This window comes from Sturnus vulgaris, chromosome 3, assembly GCF_052056855.1.
Source record: "Sturnus vulgaris isolate bStuVul1 chromosome 3, bStuVul1.hap1, whole genome shotgun sequence".
Classification (NCBI taxonomy): Eukaryota; Metazoa; Chordata; class Aves; order Passeriformes; family Sturnidae; genus Sturnus; species Sturnus vulgaris.
The window spans coordinates 69,675,565-69,694,403 of record NC_142245.1 but is presented as its reverse complement, the minus strand read 5'-3'; the positions used below and the strand labels follow the sequence as shown (position 1 = coordinate 69,694,403).

Below are 18,839 nucleotides of genomic sequence, written 5' to 3'. Positions count from 1 at the left end.
GATTTAGGACCTGACAGTTTCCATTTTGTGCAAGTGACAGCCTATTGGTTGTTTGTGCTACAGAGGGCCTCCAAACTAAAATCTGAAAATTAACTGGACTCCAAAATTCGCTCATGTTAGAACCATTGTGAGGATAAAGACTCCAGTCACTTTAATTGCTCCTTGTAAGTAGGAGTGCTAGCTTTAATCATCCTTTAGTGGGATACAGACAAAATACAGGTTTTGAAGATGAAAACTTGGAAGTTCTTGGGAGGTAAAAATAGCTAAAGCTGTATTCCTAACCACTGATGATTTTTAGTGGTAATTTACCCTGAGGTTTGGTGGGTGCTACTGAAAGGTACATCGTAAGACATAATTGAACTATGCAGCATTACAAAGGACAAAATTTTAATGCTGGAACAGCACAGACTTGGTGCTTCCTGATCTGTTTCCTACTGTCACAGCTATTAGTACTTAAATAGAATTTGACTAATGGGAGGAATTTGCAGAGAGAAATTAGAGTGAATTATTGGAAAACACACTTTTTAATAAGAGGCCATGAGGAGTGCAATATATGGAGTATATCTAGAATTAGAAGAATGGGCATATTGGTCAGAGGTAACTGCTACCAAAAGGAGGGAGAATTTCTTTAAGTCATGGCAAGATACAGGTGCTGGAGAAGCTCAAATGAGCAACTTTCAAATAGGAAAGATGGTGCATGTTTTTAGTGGATGGTAATTAAGCAATTTTTTATTGGTTAAGAGGTGACATACTGAGCTCTTCATCACTTCTCCAAGTGAACTCTGGAATACCTTTCTACCTCCATGTACACCTCTGTGTGGCCATCAGATTGTCAGGTTCTAGTGGTTATAATCTGTGCCAGCTCTTGGGTTTCTGAACCTGAAGCCATGGCCTGTTTTTTGTAGATTCCTGAGGCCCCTCTATTTATGCGTGGTAATTTTCTCCCTTTCCAGGTTTGCTGCGGGATAAGCTTGGCACCTACGATGTGGCATTTTACCTGGCTGGAGTCCCTCCCCTCATAGGAGGAGCTATTTTGTGTTTCATCCCCTGGGTCCACGAAAGGCAGAAGTTGAAAGAGAGAGCAAAAGCTGTTGATGGAGAAACTACTGAGAAAATGCTGGAAAATGAAAGCACTTTGGTGTCAGACACGACAGAAAAGCCAGTCAAAGAACTGGATTCTGGCTTTTGATGCCTTTTTCTTTTCCCTGTACCATCCTGACCTCCTCCCACTGAAGCTAGATTTCTACTTTTTGCCTGAAGATATTAATACAATACTGAAGTCTCGAACTATTGCTCAAATTGAAAAACTGCTACAAGAATCTTTTATACCATTGAACTTTTTTGACAAGTCTTTGAATTTGATTTCAAGCCACATTTTCAAGGTATTTGAAGTTTTGTAGCTTTAGTGTGTACGTGAGTAGTGATTCTGTGTGTGAAGAGAATATTTTTCTAATCCATCAGGACTGATTTCTGGAAATGTGAAAGCTGTTTTTCCTTCACTGACCCAGGATTTTTCAATAATGTCTGTGATCCATCCTCTGTAGGCACACCCCTGAGTGTTTATACTGGATAATGTAGTAGCTCTTACGACTGATCTGTTTTTTTGAAGTTTATCATGCTGTTTACAGTCTTTTATAATTCTCTATCGTGAACACAAATATGCATCCTTTTGCTGAAATGATTGTTCCATTAGAAAGCTAAATTATTATATAACTGTTGAAACACTCACTTGTGTTTGCATTCACCTTTCACAGTAGCCCAAAGAACATTAAGAATGGCATTTTTGGATGGGCTCAGGTTTTGAAAATGTGCAAACCAAGCTCCAAGTGCAAACATGTTCAGAAGTTAAGCTGCTGAATAATAGATTTTTTATTATTATTATTATTTGGTGAAGGCAATATCCTTAAGGTGTATGTGTATAAATCTTTTTTCAACCAAACCTCAGAGTAGTGGATAGTTTCGAAACTGTACTGACTAATTCTTTGGAGCAGTATTGTGAATTAGACTAAATTTAAAAGTATTCTATTGTACTTGTTAAGATTTCTTTTTTTGTTGTTCATAAAACCAAGACAGCTTTAAAGGATACACTCTAAGTGCAATACCAAGATGTTTTTAATGTGGAAATATACATGAGCTATTAAAACAACATTCAGCAATTAAAGATTTTTGCACTAAGTGAACATGCAGGTTTATTACATGTCTTCATAGCTGTGCTCAATTGCCTGTAGATTATATGGCTCCATATTTTATTCAAATATAAAGAAATGTCTTTTCATGTCCTATTTCTTGCTTAACATCCTAAACAAATGGCCCCATTGCTTAGGTATTAAACACTGTCTGTCAAGCAAGTAACCTCTTTTTCTGAAAAATGTTTAAAACCATAATACTTTGAGATGAAAACACTGCTTTTCAGCTGATCATAAGACACTTCTAAGCACATTGCTTATCTGTGGATATGGTTCAGCAATCACTGGAATATTTAATCATTCTTTATTTCAGGTCCGTTCAATACTAATAATTTTTGTTGTCTCATTTAAAACTGTCATAGCAGAGTAAACTAAATGTGATCTGGACAAAATGCGTATTTAAGTGCTTTTTTAATTAGTAACCGGTCTTTACATAAACTATGGAGGCATACTGTTGGTTTTTTTTAATTACAGCCTTTATTGTCTTTTCTATTTTAATTCCTCTTTTTCCAGTGTTGTAGTAAATTGCTCAGAAAACCCATCTTAAACAGCAATACTATTGCATTTAATGTTTACATCTAGCAACTGACAGAAGTTCCTTAAATATAATCATGCAAAGCATTCTAATAATTGTAGACCAAAGTTCAGGCTTTTTTATATTGCAGAATTTCAATTCCCACTTTGCATGAGTGAGGTCTAAAAGAATTGAATATTAAAATGTTAGAGAGACATATGTGGAGGGACTTGGAGGTGGTGGGAGGGAAAAGCCAATCTGGAAAACTGAGGTTCCTTCAGGTTCTGGGACTTGTGCTTTGGCACATGGTAAGTACTTCTAAAAATGTCATTAAATTATGCATAGTAGTGTTAATTAAAATTACTGCCTTCATTACAAAAGTGATGCTGACAGCCAATGCTGCTTTTGTCTGGAGTGTTTCTGTAGAACATGATATTCAGTATTATTTTCCATTCGGACAACACTGAAGGTGTTGTTGGCTAAGTGTGGTGAAAGACTCTCGTTTGCTGTTGTTCTGTTATGAAAAATTAGTATTCATCATAGATCTTGCATTTCATGTGTTTTTAGCCCTGAGTTTTATACCAAAAACAAAGCTGCTGCTTTTTTTATCACTAATGCAATTTGAAATGATTGTGACCGGGTATCTTGGTGTAATTATGGCAACTTGCCATAATTATTTCCAACTTGCTGCTCTGCATCTCTAAATTATCTGGGAGAGTATATAAAATAATTGTTGTAAAGATTTATTAATGACATGGAAATAGTAAACCAATAGTGTGGATTAATTACTGCCATGCTGTTAAAAAAAGACCCCAAATTCTCATATTTGCAAAAAATTTATAAAAATCCCCAAACCAACAAACTAAAAACTACAAAACCCATGACCTCCATGAGGAGGGTACAGTGACTAATTGTTCAGGAGTGATTCCTATGGTAAAACCAGCTAGTGAGTGGGATGTTGGATGAGAGGGAAGCACAGTTTAGGGGGAAGGAAGCTCTGCTGGTGTGATGGCGTTGGAATAACAAACCTATTTCTGATGCAGTGCTTGTTTTGCAACAATGCTAAAATTGGAAAGGCTTTTCAGAGAAGATAAAGTAAATTACTGTTCAAGAACTCTATTAGCATCTTTTCTGTTAGCTTGTATCTGTGGGGAAAATGTCCAGTAGCAAATGCTCTTTTCTGGACAAAAGCATAAGGTGTTTGTGTCCTAAAGCTAGGCGAGGTGAACAAGCTCAGATTGTTTGTGCTGAGGCTGACCAACCACTGCGAAACTTGCTGGGAGAGATACTAGATCCTGTATGCCCAAAGGTTTTAAAAAGGAGGTTAGATGACTCTATTTAAAAAAAAACCAAACAAATAAATCCCCCAAACTAAAACGTGAAAAACCCTACACAAATAGCGACTATTTAGTAAATTTATTTTAAAAGATATATCATATTATAGAAGTGGAGAAGAGGACTGAATATTCAATTTTATTTTAACTGAAAAAATGCAAATAAGATTTTGTAACAATTTATTTTTAGGTGTGAACACCTATTAATGGGAAACCTACTGAAATCCTATTTTGATGACCCAAATCATGCCAGCCTTAATCTTATTGGGGGTAGATTCTAAAATTAAAATAGTAGTTGAATTAAAGATGATGCTTAAATCACTCTGATATATCCCTCTCTTGAGAACAGTTCATAGAGTACTTTCCACAGACATTATTCATGTATCCTGTAAGCAGAGTAATCATCTTTTCATTTAATGTTCTCAGGGTAAATCTTCAGAAGAAAATGGGTAGAAAGAGGTTCACTTAAAATGTCAGTGTAAAACTTTCAGTCCTTCGTGATGCTCTTGTTTAATACACTAGATCTTGAAACCAATACTAATTTTGAGCAAGACTTTATACTTTTCCAATAGGTATGAGATCCTTTTAATCTTAAAACTGTTCAGCAAAGAGTCTGAAATAATGGAAACCCTTTGGGTTCTTAATTACATCTCAGCTATGCAACAGGATCCAATGTGCAACTAATAAAGTATTGCTGGATTTGTCCTGGCTACTTTTGAAGACCTATACAAGCCTCAAAGCCAGACTTCAAATTATAATGTAGTTACAATTTCTCTCATCCAGATCTTTCTGTTCAGCATTAGCATTTAAATTATTTTTCTGATTTTATTTCCAGGGACAATTTATTGTCCCTGAAAATTGCCCCCAGTAGTCAAAGATGCTGTAGCTGCCATTGTAAAGCAGAAGTGCCCTGCTCAGTTCCTTGCCTCGGGCTGTACATGCCAAAGGGACAGGAGGTGCTTCCTTGCAGCCCCAAAGGGTGTGTGTGAGGTTGGGAATCAGTGCTACAATCCTTCAGGCCATCCTTTCGGGTCCAGGCTCTCTCTCCTGGTGCTGGCACGGGGCAGTTCCTGCCTCGCTGCTTGCAGAGGGGCTCAGCTGTGCCCTCTGAGCTGGGAGCAGAGGCAGTGCTTGGTCTGGGGCCCACATTCCTCCTTGGAGAGCTGGAAGTGTTACAGACGTCAGAAAGGACCCTCTGCTATTAAGAGTGTGTGTGTGTATCTATAAATAAATACACAAACATTCTCCATCTCACTAGAGGAGGTGTAGTTCTGAAATGTGGGAGATGGCTGAAGAAAAAGTGATCCCTTTCTTTGTGTGCCTCCCTGTTGACAAGCACAGCACAGTAGAGTTCCAGCCAGCCAGTGAATTTCTGGTCATGTAAACTTTGGCATATGTGCAGTTTGCCTTTTAGTCTATATATATCCTGTGTCGACAGCTGTAGTGTTTTGGAAGTGCATATGCAAAGATTAGAGTGATTTTATACTAAAATGTTTGCTAATATTGACAACACTGACATGTTTAAGTAACTTTATAGACATCATATTTTGTATGTTGTTTTTGATATTAAAGGGTACATGTTTTGCTAGCCTTAACTCCAGTCTTTCAAGTTCTGCTTTGTTAGAAGGGTAAGAAATGAATGTTTAATGTTTTTTGTGGTGCTAAAGTAACCGTGATCAGTCTCAAATTATTCAGAATAAAGATGTTAGTTCTTAAGTGCCCCACTTGTTACTGTATGCATCATTTTTAGTCTTATTCTTATGTAAAACTTGTCATTTTGAAATGTAATTTTGTTGTATTCTGATAATTATTGAATCTAGTGTGCAGACTTCTGTAAAAAAGTCTTTACAGCTTTTACTGCCACTGTGGTCTGACTGAAATGACGCCCTTACATTTGTTGCTCCTATATTAATATATGGTGCAACCCATTTCATTCTGATTTCACTGACAACCCATTTTAAGACTAATGATTTAAAACCCTAAGCGACTGAGGTACTTGTTACTGAAAAATTAATCTTCTCCATTTTCCATTCTGGGGCTTAATATCAAACTTGCAGAAGCAGTGGCATTCACAAAAGGCAGAAGGAAAATTAAGGGAGGGAAACTGGTAAAATAAGATTGAGTGGTATTTTAAAAGAATTCTGACTTTGCTTCATGAATTGCCAGCGTAATTCAGTGGGACCTTTAATCATTTACTGGCCTGCTAGCAATTTCCCTTTGACTTACTTTGGTGGTATGAAGCATGAATTGTTTCCTCATTTGTGGAGGTCCTTGAGCCTATCAGGGTAACTTCTAGGGTAATGTCTTGGAAGAGTCTGGCACAGGCTTGGAGAATGCCTCGCTACTTGTAGTGAGATAGGAAGGTTTCCCCCATGGTGCTCCGCAGCACTGTTAACCTGCCTCAGTTCCCTAAAGGTCACTGCCCTTGGACCTCCCCCGTGCCCTCTGACCATTGCCCCGACCCCACACTTAACCTGGGACACTGCTTTGATTTGGGTTTTTTGTCCCTGGACTGCTTCGGTGTGTCTTTGCAATAAACCTCACTGAAACTCTATACAGGGACCCTTCTCATCTTTCTTTGCTGACCTATCTGTGGTGTGTGCCAGTGTGGTTTCAGTGACTCTCTGTGCCTGCCCGCGCAGCTTTCTCAGAAGACGCTCTAGGAAAGGTAGCAGCAATCACCATCCAGTTCCACGCTGCTACACTCTGTGACAGCCTCAGTAAGTCCCAGGAATTCATTCACCTTTCCTTTGTAGCAGGGCCAAAAGTTTATTTTCTTTAAAATATAGATCTGATGATATGGGTGAAATATTCCCTTTTCACCTGGGGTTATTCTCTAGGCTGCTTGTAGTTCAAATTAAAATTTGAAAAAGATGCCCAGAATCTTTATAAATGCCCGAGTGATGTTGCTGTTTGTACACACTCAATGTACAAAGCTTCTCTGTGTGTAGAACAACTGTAAGGAGAAGCCTGGGGAAGGCATTTCAAATACTACTGTACCTTTTTCAGGAGGCTGCTTTTATAACAAGGCAAAACACTAACATCTAGAAATGTGGTTTGACTTGTGTGTGACTACTACTGTTTTATAGTTGAAATTATTTTATCTGGAATTGCCTCTACTGCTGTACGTATCAACAGAAGCTCAGCAGTGTTCTGCAGATACCTCACCGTTCAGACTCTGCACTCTTGCAAAGGTAAGAATGTGCGATCGATGAGATTTAAACGATATCTGGCGGTGTTACTTGTAACAAGCAGGGATTTTTTAGTTTTTGTATATATATATATATATATATATATATATATATATTTTTTTTTTTTTTTTTTTTTTTAAATGCCTCAGTGCGCCGAGGCTATCCTGAACAGGAAGGTACTTGCAACATTCTTGCGAGTGCTAGAAGAAAAGGGAATGGGTTGCTCGCTGTTACATCCCAGGATCTACTTGTTAGGAACAGCTCGCAAAACAAAGCAGTGCAGTTTGGAATTATTTTTTGAGTTGTTTGTGACACTTAAACTTACCAAGTATGGTGAAACTCAGAGCCTTTCTTACAGGGAGCAGCGCCTAAGTGCCAGACAGGGAGCACGCACGGAGATTCTTGCACAGTCTGTGAGCTGCTCCACGTGAGTGGTAGGAATTTATGTAGTTTTAATACTTAAAACAGGCCGGGTCTTAAAAGTTTGAATACCTGTCCTTAGCAGAGCTCGCTCTCTCTTGAGAAGTTTTGTCACGGTGCCATAACACAGTGGTTGTGGAAGACAAAGACCTTTTATGATAGGTCGTCTGAAAGGTCGAGTGCAGTTTGAGTGATAACACAGGTTAAAAATCATTAAAATAATAAATGGTAGTTTATAAGGGCAATTCCTCGGGCACTGTGGCACAAGCTTGCAGCGGTGTGGAGTCCCGGCTGTCCCAGGAATGTCGCTCCCCAGCGCCGAGCCCTGTTCCCAGGGGGAGCCCCCGGCGGAGGAGGAGGCGGCGGCGTCGCCCCCCGGGTCCGAGCCCGCCGCTCTTCCCGATCCTCCTCCCGCTCCTCCCGGCGCCGTGCGCGGGGCGGGGCCGCGCTCCCCGGGCCCGGAGCGGCCCTCGGAGCCGGCGGCGGGAGCCATGGCCGATGATCGGGAGCTGCGCGTTCGCTTCGTCGATCCGGAGGAGGCTGAGCCGGAGGCGGGGGCGGCTGGAGGCGGACGGTGCTGCGGGCGAGGCGCGGATGGGGCCGCGCTGCGCTGGTGCATCAGCGGGGTCCTCTGCGCCTCCTTCCTGGGGCTGGTGAGTCAATGAGGGAGCGAAGGCCGCCCCGGGGCTGCGGAGAGCGGTGCGGACCCTTCCCCGGGACGGGCGAGGTGACCCCGCACTCTGCCCTGCAGGGGATGAGCATCGCGATACTGGGTCCCACCTTCCCCAACCTGGCGGCCAATGTCGGCAAGAACGTCAGCGACATCTACTACATCTTCGTGGGGCGGTCGCTGGGCTCCCTGGCCGGGTCGGTGGTCGGTGGGGTGCTCTTCGACTGCATGAACGCCTCTCTGCTGCTCGGTGAGTGCTGCGCCGCCGGACGGTGGCATCGCCCCGTCGGATCCTGTCTGGGGCATCTTCCGCTTCTCCCCAGCCAGCGCAGCCCCCGAGGGCGATGTGTGGCCTGTACGGAGCGGGGCCGATCCTCGGGAACGGGAGGGTCCGTGGGATGTGGTGCTGCTGCCCCCGGGTGCCCGCGGTTGTGCTGTCGCCATGTTCCGCCCTGCCGGATTGCTGACACGGCGTGTGCCGGGCACTGCTGCTCTGCAGCATCCCTGCCAAGAGCCCGGGCCCCCGGGCACGCCAGCGACGGCAACGGGGATTGAACGGACAAACCCGCGTGGATTGACCAAATGCTGCCTCTGGTTTGGAAAGTACAGTTGGACTTTTTCTAGTTGGCATCAAATAATGTGCACAGTATAGCTTTTGGAACATACCAGGCTTCTGTAGTGACAGCACGTAGAACAGGAAGTTGTGCTTTGGCTGCCGTGCGTGCAGCACAAACCTCCAGCAGTCACACTGGGGCGCATTTCTGTGCGGGGAGCTTCCCCTTCCCTTACTTAACGCCCATCAGTCACCGTCCTCTTCGTGCACTGGATGAAGTGTGTGGCTTTTGACTTGGAGGGCCGTAGCCAAGTTTTAACTTATTTAAGTGGGAAATATGAACTACTGTCTGTAATGGAGGAAACATTTAAACTGTAGGGAGCACCGCTGATGATTTTAACAGCTTTCTGGACTTGTGGAAACTTGCTCCTGTAGGATGGCTTTGTCCAGGCAGAGTGAGGCTGCTCAGCCATGAGCCACACTCAACATCCACAAAGAGGGGCTCCTTTTAGAGTTGTGTTAGTGTCTCATTCCCACAGAGATTCCCAGAACACACCTAGAATAGTGGAAGCCCTATCTTTTTTTACTTTCAAGTGCCTTTGTGCTCTAAGTTAGGGATTACTGTGTATGCCAGGGCTCTTCTCCTTAGTTCATGGAACTGTGCCTCCTTAAGGACTGTTGTAATCATATGGTCAGTTCAGATAAGGTCCCTTTTTCCACTGCTAGTGTTTGTCAGGTGCACGAGGAAGAAACCCACTCCACAAGTGCAAAGTCAGACTTTGCCTTCTGTAATGGAATCAGTGCACAGACCTGTAGAAATACATGTTCACCTGAAATAGTTTAGTATTTCCTTCTTTTCCTGAGAATAGCTGTCTGTCAACAATGCTCAGGAAGTGATGGATCTCCTAATCCTTTCCAGTTTGGTAGTGCTTATGGCAAGACCACAACTTGAACTACTGAACCTATTCTCATTTTTATCATCTGAGGGCTGCCTGTAAGAGATTTTGGCTTGTGTACTTTTACCTCCCATCTTTCAACTGCTGGAACTCTGCTACAGAGGAAAAACTCTATAGGAAGGAAAAATTGAAAATATCATCTGTGTTTATTTAAGGAAAATTTTAAGTGCTAATCATCAGGCATGGAGCTGAAGTGGACAGCTGAGCCCTTGCTGAGAAGTTACTTTTCAGGTCTGAGTGGGGCACTGAGGAGCTATGCTTTATACTCCCCATTTCTAGGGTTTTCTTCATACAGCTCAGCATGCACACCTTCAAAAATGTTTTGAGGCATGTATTCCAAGTATCTGTAGGGTTCTGGACATTGTTGCTGTTTTTACTTGGAATCAACCTAAATTCTTAATTACATCAGCCCCCATTCATGTTTTAAGTATCTGCTGCATCTATGATCATGTATTGATTTGGAAAATAAGAACCAGCTGAACTGGTACAAGCTTTCTAAGAACCTAATACGTCTGCTCAAGATACTAATTGTAGGCTGTTTTATTATGGAGGCAATTATAAGCATAGAATTGAACCGCTGAACTTCCTCCCAAATGGTAATAACAGCAATTTCCATCTGCTAAAAATATTTTTTGAAATGGCATGTTGTAAGCGTAGCCAATAATGGCAGAACTAATACAGTTAACAAATTGCTGCTAAATTTATTAATGAGAAATTTTGTAGCTCTAAAACTCCAGAGATCCCTTGGAATACATCCCTCATGTGAGAACAGAACACAAATGAAAGTCAGCATCTGTATATAGAGATCACTTGGTGGACAAGGTACAATTACTTTATAGGATTTTTAAGAGCTTAGTTATCTGGGTTCTTTTAAAAATGGAGCCAAATTAAATGTGCAGTTCTCAGAGGACAGGCTTGACATTGTTCAAACCCATGTTTTACTGGTTTCATGGTGAAGTCACACTTCTAAATCAGAAGTTTACAGAACACTTCTTAGTGTCCTAGCAGGAGCTGCTGCTCTTTTTGCTTTATCCAAGGAAGTTTGTCATGCAGGGTTTATATCCTGATGAAATCCCTTTTTTTTCCAACTAAAAAATTATCTGTTGAACTTTCTAGCTGCTACTGCTAACCACGGATTGAGGTATTTACATTGCATCAGTTATTAGGGTTTTCTGTGACTTTAATAATTTTGAATTTATTTGTATTTCTTTGTCTTCTGTGTTATTTAAATGAAAACTGGGTTTTTTGTTTTGTTTTTTAACCTTTCCAGCCTTTTCCATGCTTGGAACAGCAGCTGGTCTTTATGGGATACCCTGGTGTAACGAATCTCTGCTATTAACAACCTTGATGTCGATTATTGGAGGTTCTATGGGAATTCTGGACACAGGTAAGGGACCCTGCGATCTGACAGTTCTTTCACGAAAATAATTGGAAACTTCAAGCATACCAAAACAGTTGCTGGCTTTTCTTGTGATACATCCTGAATTAAAAGAGTGAAGCTGTTTTACCTGGCTGTGATTCTTGGATTAATCTGGTCCTGAGGCTTCCAGTGTTTGTGTGTGTGACAGGCCTTCCTTTAGAGGATGGGGAATGGAGTATCTCTTGCTTCCTGAAGATGGGCCATTTCAGGCATAAAGGAAGTGCCCTGTGCTCTTTAAGCAACGTTTTCTTTAAATTACACATTCACAGGAAGCTGGTCATGATATGGTTCATTAGCATTAGCTGGGCCTAAGTTAGTCCTGAGCAAAGCCTTGGTGTTTGAGATTCTTACAGCTGCTGTTGGCAGAGCTGCCCGCCTACAGCTGGCTCAGCAGCAGCTGGGCACACTGTTGCCCATCTCCCTGAATTAAAGGATATTTTCCACCCTTTGGCCAGCCATGCTTAGGTGGCTGGGAATTTGTTCTGTCCCCCACATTCTAAGTCTGTGGCATGTGCATACTGCAAATGGCTCAGGCAAAAAAACCCCAAACCCAGCACTTTTGCTGGAAAGCTGTTCAAACTCAGTTTCTTAGCAGAGGCTTAGTATTGGAGGAAGATGATCTCAGGGGTCTTTTCCGACCTAAACGATTCTACGATCCTGAGATGTGTTGGTGAAGTTGCAGAGCAAGTATAGGTCTGGTCAGGTCAGTTATACAGGAGGTATGAAAAATGAACTCCCACAGAAATGAGTCCCCTGGGCACGGCTCAGACAGGCTGGGTTAGGGATGGCTGCCTTTAGCAGGCAGCTTGCATCAGGAGGCAAGGCCAAAGCAAAGGATTTGGGCATGTTTAGAGATGCTGGGGAAACGCTGGCATATTTGTATGTGGAGATTAGGAAATGCCCAAAGTACATCAGTTAGCAGAGTGTTCTGGCATTGCTTGTAGCACGTGGTGGTGAAGCAACACCAGGCAGCCACTCCTGGCACTTGTCCAGTGATGTCTCAGCAGCGTGTGCTGACTCTGCTGCCCTACTGCAGGAACCTGGGGATGCCTACTAACCAGCAAGGTACTACTGGAGCTGGTTGATCACCTTCAGGGCAGGGTTATTTCTGAGAAAGAGCTGACTCCTGTTAGCTTAGACATGCAAACAGCTCTGGAAGCATCCCACGCAGGGTCTGGCTATGGTGGCTTGGCTGGCTGGCAGCACAGAGTGGCTGCACATGTGAACTGTCTGCCTTAATTCTGTGGGGTTTGAGGGAGCTCTGCTAAGATGTAAAAAGAGCACAGCACAGGATCCAGGAGTGAAGAGATGGTTTTGAATGGCACAGATCATCCTAAATAAACTGAGTGCAGAGCTGACTTTGCTGCCTCCAGTAAGCTTGTTACACATGGCACTTGGTTTAAAAATTCTTTGTATGGGAAAGTCTTGTCAGCCAAAGGTAAAAATACCTTCAGTGAGTGTACTGCTTGGATCAGACCTCAGAGCCAGGGAGACTTCCCATGCTGAGCAGGAGTAGCAGAAGAAGCTCATAGCAAGGCAGTAAAGCAAAGCTGAATTGATTTGCAAGAGGGCTGAGTGACAAGGGCTGCTGTACTGCAGCACAGGAATTTGATTACTGCTTTGTTTTCCTGCATTCCTCTGAGGCACTACTTCAAAACACCTCTCTGACATCTTATTTCCTACCATTATTGCTGATCTAATGGTGTTGTAGTTCGGTGTTTGCAGCGGTATTGATATAAACTCTTCTGTTTCTGAAAGTGTTTCAACACAGTGGGGTGGGCCTAGCCCATCAGAAGCAAGTGAATTGTTATTTTTCCTGGGGTGTTTAATGAGGCCTTTGATTCTTAGCACTGAACATTGTTGCTCTTGATACTTAGAGAAATGAGAACAGTTTAAGTTTCCTTTTAAAAAAGGCTGAAAAATGCTGCAAATTATCAAATAGGATAATTAGAGCCATGGAATCAGAGGGTCCCTAGGTTGGAAAATACCCTTAAGGTCATTGGGTCCAACTCTTAAGCCAGCACTGCTGAGTCCAGCCCTAAAACAGGTCCCTAATGCCACATCCACCTATCTTTCAAATACCTCCAGGGATGGTGACTTAACCACTTCCCTGGGCAGCCTGTTCTAATGCTTGACAACCCTTTTCCATGAAGAAAGTTTTCCTGACACCCCATCTAAACCTCCCCCCGCACAGTTGTCTGTCCATTGCTGCTGGATTACTGTGTGACTCTTTGTTTTGACTGCTGTGAATATCCTCCTAAAGCTCAAGTAATCACATGGATTTAAGGCAAAATTTCAGTTAACTGCTATTTTGCACATTGTATTTGCTAAACCTGGCATTGTTGTACATTGAATTCGTAATATTTGTTTTGTTTTTTTTTTCTTTTCTTTTAAACAATACCTGGTCTTGGACTAAAATACATCTTTCTCTCTCTGATCTGCAGGTGGCAACGTACTGGCACTGAATACCTGGGGATCAGAGGCTGGGCCACACATGCAGGCTTTGCACTTCAGTTTTGCTGCTGGTGCATTTCTGGCTCCGATCCTGGCTAAAATGGCCTTGGGGGGTTCTGAATCTAAAGAACTTGTAGGGGCTGAAAAGACAAACCAGTCTGTCCTGAATTCTGTGCTGACAGCATCAGCTGCATCAACTACACCAGCACCAAAAGACCATCAAGACAAAGACTTTTTGTGGTCCTATATTATCATAGGGACCTATATTCTCTTCATTTCCATCTTCTTTTTTGTTTTGTATTCAAAGACCAACTCAGGCAGAGACAAATCAAAAGCTTCTGCGCAGAAGGGCAAGCTTGCCAAATACCACTGGCCTCTAATTGTTCTTATGTTTGTATTCTTCTTCTTCTATGTGGGAGCAGAGGTCACTTATGGCTCTTATGTATTTACTTATGCAATGGACTTTGTTGAGATGATGGAAAGCGAAGCAGCTGCTTTGAATTCTGTCTTCTGGGGGGCGTTTGCCGTGTGCAGAGGAGCGGCAATATTCGGTGCTGCTTTCCTGTCCCCTCTCACCATGATTGTGATAAGTCTCGTATGCTCTGCTGCCTCCTCGACAGCCCTGGCCTTCTTTACACACAACCAAGCCTTGCTGTGGGTGGGAACTGCCGTGTACGGAGCATCCATGGCCACCATCTTCCCCAGCGGCATTTCCTGGATAGAGCAGTACACGGTTATTGAAGGGAAATCGGCTTCTCTGTTTGTGGTGGGCGCGGCACTGGGCGAGATGTGCATTCCCGTCGCCGTGGGCTATCTCCAAGGCAGGTTCCACGACATTCCTATCATTATGTACACTGCCTTTGCCACTTCCGTGATGACAGTCCTCCTCTTCCCCGTGATGTACAAACTGGCCAACGCTCCCCAGGAGAATGACATGAAAGTGGTGAGTGAGAGCGAGACCCGGAAAGCTTTGCTGTCAAACTCCAGGCTTACTGAGGATGAGGAGGATGAGGAGGAAGTGAGAGAGTGGAACGATGCAGACTTTGAGATAATAGAAATGAATGACAAGCTGAAAAACTCTCTGACAGACACCTCCCATAGGATACCAGGGGACTCTTCAGCTGAAGCTTCTTTCCAGCCCCATCCCGACGGTATACTGGGTGATCCAGTAGTTGCTAGTGGCTCCCCTGAGAGACAAAATGGGAATGTTGACTGGGATAAGAGTGAATAGATTCAAAGCAGACTTTTTTTAAAAATGGAAATGCAATTGAATTGTAACTGTTGTCAAGTGATTTGGGAATCCTTTCATAGTGGTGCAGAGCTCAGCATGTTCATTTGCTCAGCCCTTTCTCCTCTTTCATTTTCAGCCTGCAGGGATGTGTCTTGGAGTGAGAAGGTCCTCAGTGGTGTGAACAGGGCAACGTCATAAATGTTTTGCTATGCATAAACTGTTAAAACATAAGAGATGTTTTCTAAATGCGAGTTATGCATCCAAGGAAGAGATGCTGTAATAACTGGGGAAGAAAGGGACTGCTCAGACTACTCAGTTTCTTGAGGTGGGTGAAAGGTGCAGGTCTGAGGTGCTTTGCCACAAAATGGTTTCATGAGAGAGGAGACAGATCTGTTATGGGTAATGCTGAACTTTCTTACCTTGTGAAGGAGGAATGTTTTTACTGCGTTTGAAAGTTGAATGTGATCAGATCAGTTAAAATTTCTGGTGACGCCCAGCAGCTGTAAATTGAATAACCTTTTGGCAAACTATAGAAATTTTTGGTTCTGAGACAAAGACAAGAAAAAAAATGGAAATTATTTCTTAGGAATGAAACCATGCCTTTGGGTGATTTAAAAGCAGTTTATGAGAAAAGGCACAAAATGGGTCATGTTTTAGCTGCTCAAATGCATAACTCCGACCTACTAAACGGTGGCAACAAATTTAAATAATCAAAATATTTGTGATTTTAAGTATGGCACTACCACTGAAATCAACAAATGTATGCAGAAGATGTAAAATTATCATGTAATTTTTGAATGGCTTGGGTTGGAAGGGACCTTTTAAAGATCATCCAGTTCCAACCCACTGCCATGGCAGGGGCACCTTCCACTGGACCAGGTTGCTCAGACCTCTATCCACACTGACCTTGAAAACTTCCAGGGCATCCACAACTTCTCAGGGCAACCTGTTTCAGTGCCTCACCACCTCCACAGGAAAGATTTTTTTTCCTGGTATCTAATCTAAACCTAGCCTCTTTCAGTTTGAAGCCATTCTCCCTTGTCCAATCACTACATGCTCTTCTAAAGTCCCACTCCATCTTTCTTGCTGACTCTCTTCAGGTAAAAGAGATTACTTAATATATAGTATTTTTAAGCCAGTTGTTTAAATAAAGTTATAGCAACTTCTCTGGCTTCCTGTGCCAAGACTTTAACAGGGTAATGTGTTACAATGAATATTTGAGAAGGAGAGGGGAATTATCAATGAGACATTCCTTTCCAGGATGACTATTGTCCCCGGCCAGTTGAACTGGTGCCATTTGGGTTTTATTTCTTTGGGGATGACATGGAGATGGACTCTCCCTAGCGGAGAAGCTGTGGTTTGTCTGTGTAGGTTTATTGCTGCTAAGCAGGAAACCCTGGGCAGGTGCAGCCATGCCAGAGAGCCCTCCCAGTAAGAGGGAAAAAAAAAAAAAGTTGCAGCAAATGGCAAAATCTGTCTCTGAACAGTAATCTTGCCATTTGTCATCTTGGGACTCCAAATTAGTTAAGTGTTCTTTTAAGTCTGTGTGATCAGAATGTACTCTCGTTTGGCGTTTTTTAACTTTGCACTTTTATTAGTATTTTTCTTGCCAAGAGAGTTCATTTAGTAACAAAAGGGCTCTAGGTGTAACATAGCACAGAATCTTAGATGGATTCCCTGGATTGCCAGGTCTGCTTTTGTTCCCTCTCTTGCCCTCCAAGTGTGCAACCTAGGTTTGCATGGTTTTTTCCTTTCTTCTGAGAAGTCAGGATAAGAAGCCAGGACCAACTTGTAGTGAATTTTTTTTTGCTAATATCTTGCCATGTTGCAAGGCCTCCCTCTCCCTCTGCTGCTGGCACTTAAACACCATCGTGTTTTTGATGGACTCCTTCTGTGGCATCTTTTCCAGTGCAATGCATGAACCTGCACTTTAAAATGAAGCTTGTTTCACCTGTGGTACCAAGGGTTCTGTTTTCTTACAGGAATGGTAATTGCTTGTAAATGCCAGTTCTTTGCCAGGCACAGGTGACAGGAGTGAGTCCATGTGGCCTTGTGTGCTTAGCTGGTTTGATGTGGAAGCAAACTGTGGTGGGCAGAGAGTGGATGGAATGAAGGCAGCTGGAGCCTGCATTTCACTGCTTTTCCTCTTGCGTTTTTCCTCCTGCACACTGCTCCGTGTGTGGAAAGTAGGAGGTGTCAGCTGATAGTGAGGACAGATCCCACCATCTATGGAGGGAAAGGAAGAAGGTGCAGGACACACAATGAAAGATATGAAACTGTCCTGTGGCAGCTCCCAGCTGGAGCTGTGATCCCCGTGGCTTCACCTGTGTTGATGTTGCTAAAAAAAAAAGTCTCCCCATACCCGAGAGATCATGTTGCCAGAAGAAAATATTTTAAAGAAAGATACTGGGCAACCAGGAAGATTCTAAACTCCCCCAATTCATATGCTCATTTTTGATGAAATTCCAGATCAGAATGTCCTACATGTAAGACTGTTCTCATGTTTACATGGATAGTTTACTTTATATTGTTTGCATAATCAAGTACTAAAAAACCCCAGAAAATTAAATCGAAGCTGCATTGGGAAATATGCTGTAATCTCTTAGAAGCTTATCTATTGCATATATACACACACTTATTTGTGTTTCTGACCAGCATCTTCCCAGCAACTGTAAAAATATTGCACAAACCAAGATTTTATTCTTTTAAGTCCTGTATGAGTAACTTCAATTCATCTCCATTTCCTCCTTAAAAAGCAGGAGGCCTATGTAGTAGGAATAGAGCAACAGGCTGGAATGCCAGGGTAAGAGCAGCCTTCTTCCATGAATAAAGGATCCAAAAAGCAGTGGCTGTAAAACAGTGGAAGCTGGAGAATTATCTATGTAGAATCACTTTCCACTGATATGTGGAGACCTGCCTAAATATAGAGTCATCTTAGTGAGGACTTGGAGCCTTCAATGTCTTAGTTCTGGTCTTTAATCTGGAACTGGGCTAGACGGCCAGAGAGTTCTTATCCCCTAACCAGCCTGCTTTTAATAGCAGGGACTGCCTTTGACTGAAAATGAAATGCTTGAAGCAATTTAAAACAAGATCTAGGACATTTCCAAGCATGCACGTTGGAATTCTAGGCACTCTCAATGGCCAAAGTTGAGCTCCCTGCTCCTGGATTTTGGTGCTCCTCAAGGCTTGTTTTCAGACAATGAATGTTAGGTTTTCACAAGTTCAAATTTCCTTTCAATGTAAACTGCTTCCTGGCATATACAGCTGAAGTGAGGATCTATTTACAGTGCATATCTATTTTAAGTTACAGGCCCTCCAGAAAGCTCAAGTACTTAAATATTACTGGTTGAAATTACTTGCAGTAATTATATTACATTACTATTGCCCTGCTTATGCTAGAAAAGCCATCCCTCCGTTGAGGACAAGAGCTTTAATCCATGGATTAGATAACTGAATTTGATAAGAACCCTATTTTTGTTCACAAGCCCAGGAATAGTTTGAAGATGAGTGCTCTGCTCCAGTGTGAAAGGTAACCTCTTGCAGCTAAGTGTTATTTAATACTTTATTTATCCTGAGGCACTGCCAAGTGCTGAACTGTACTCCAAGAACTCACTCCTGGCATTTGCACTTTTATTCTGTACATGACCAATGCTTGAATGCAAGACTAGGCAAAGTTTTATAACTTGATGTTTTGGGTTTTTTTAAAAGTTATTTTGCATACAAGTGTGTTGCAATCTGTGGATGTTCTATTATATATGTGATTTTTTTATTCTGCTTGGTGTGGGTTTAACAATGTACTGTGTAATGTGACATTTATTAGACTGACTTGTGTTTTAATTGTAATAAATTCTTATCTGGAGAAGACACTCAGGTTCCTCAATGTAAATAAAGTTTTGTTCTATTTTTTAAA

The 18,839-nt window shown here is 42.4% G+C and overlaps 2 protein-coding genes and 1 long non-coding RNA gene across 3 annotated transcripts in view; 2 read left to right on the top strand and 1 right to left on the bottom strand.

The window, feature by feature from the left end:
- The window catches only part of SLC16A10 (solute carrier family 16 member 10), a 63,084-nt gene extending 56,496 nt beyond the window's left edge, over positions 1 to 6,588 (top strand). The window contains exon 6 of the mRNA XM_014879264.2: positions 954 to 6,588. Coding sequence (XP_014734750.2) covers positions 954 to 1,189 — 236 coding nt within the window. The 3' untranslated portion in view covers positions 1,190 to 6,588. The remainder of the gene's footprint in view (positions 1 to 953) is intronic.
- The window catches only part of LOC148224400 (uncharacterized), a 22,468-nt gene extending 14,508 nt beyond the window's left edge, over positions 1 to 7,960 (bottom strand). The window contains exon 1 of the long non-coding RNA XR_015802520.1: positions 7,551 to 7,960. This is a non-coding gene — a long non-coding RNA (uncharacterized LOC148224400). The remainder of the gene's footprint in view (positions 1 to 7,550) is intronic.
- SLC60A2 (solute carrier family 60 member 2) lies at positions 7,947 to 18,839 on the top strand. The gene is made up of 4 exons (XM_014879263.2): positions 7,947 to 8,298; positions 8,397 to 8,565; positions 11,095 to 11,211; positions 13,689 to 18,839. The coding sequence occupies exons 1-4, from the start codon at positions 7,948 to 7,950 to the stop codon at positions 14,927 to 14,929; spliced, it is 1,878 nt and encodes a 625-aa protein (XP_014734749.2). The 5' UTR covers position 7,947; the 3' UTR covers positions 14,930 to 18,839.

Coding starts and splice junctions, on each gene's coding strand:
- SLC60A2 (XM_014879263.2), top strand. CDS start 7,948: ATGTCGCTCCCCAGCGCCGAGCCCTGTTCCCAGGGGGAGCCCCCGGCG. Junction 8,566..11,094: donor GAACGCCTCTCTGCTGCTCG/GTGAGTGCTGCG, acceptor TAACCTTTCCAG/CCTTTTCCATGCTTGGAACA. Junction 11,212..13,688: donor TATGGGAATTCTGGACACAG/GTAAGGGACCCT, acceptor TCTGATCTGCAG/GTGGCAACGTACTGGCACTG.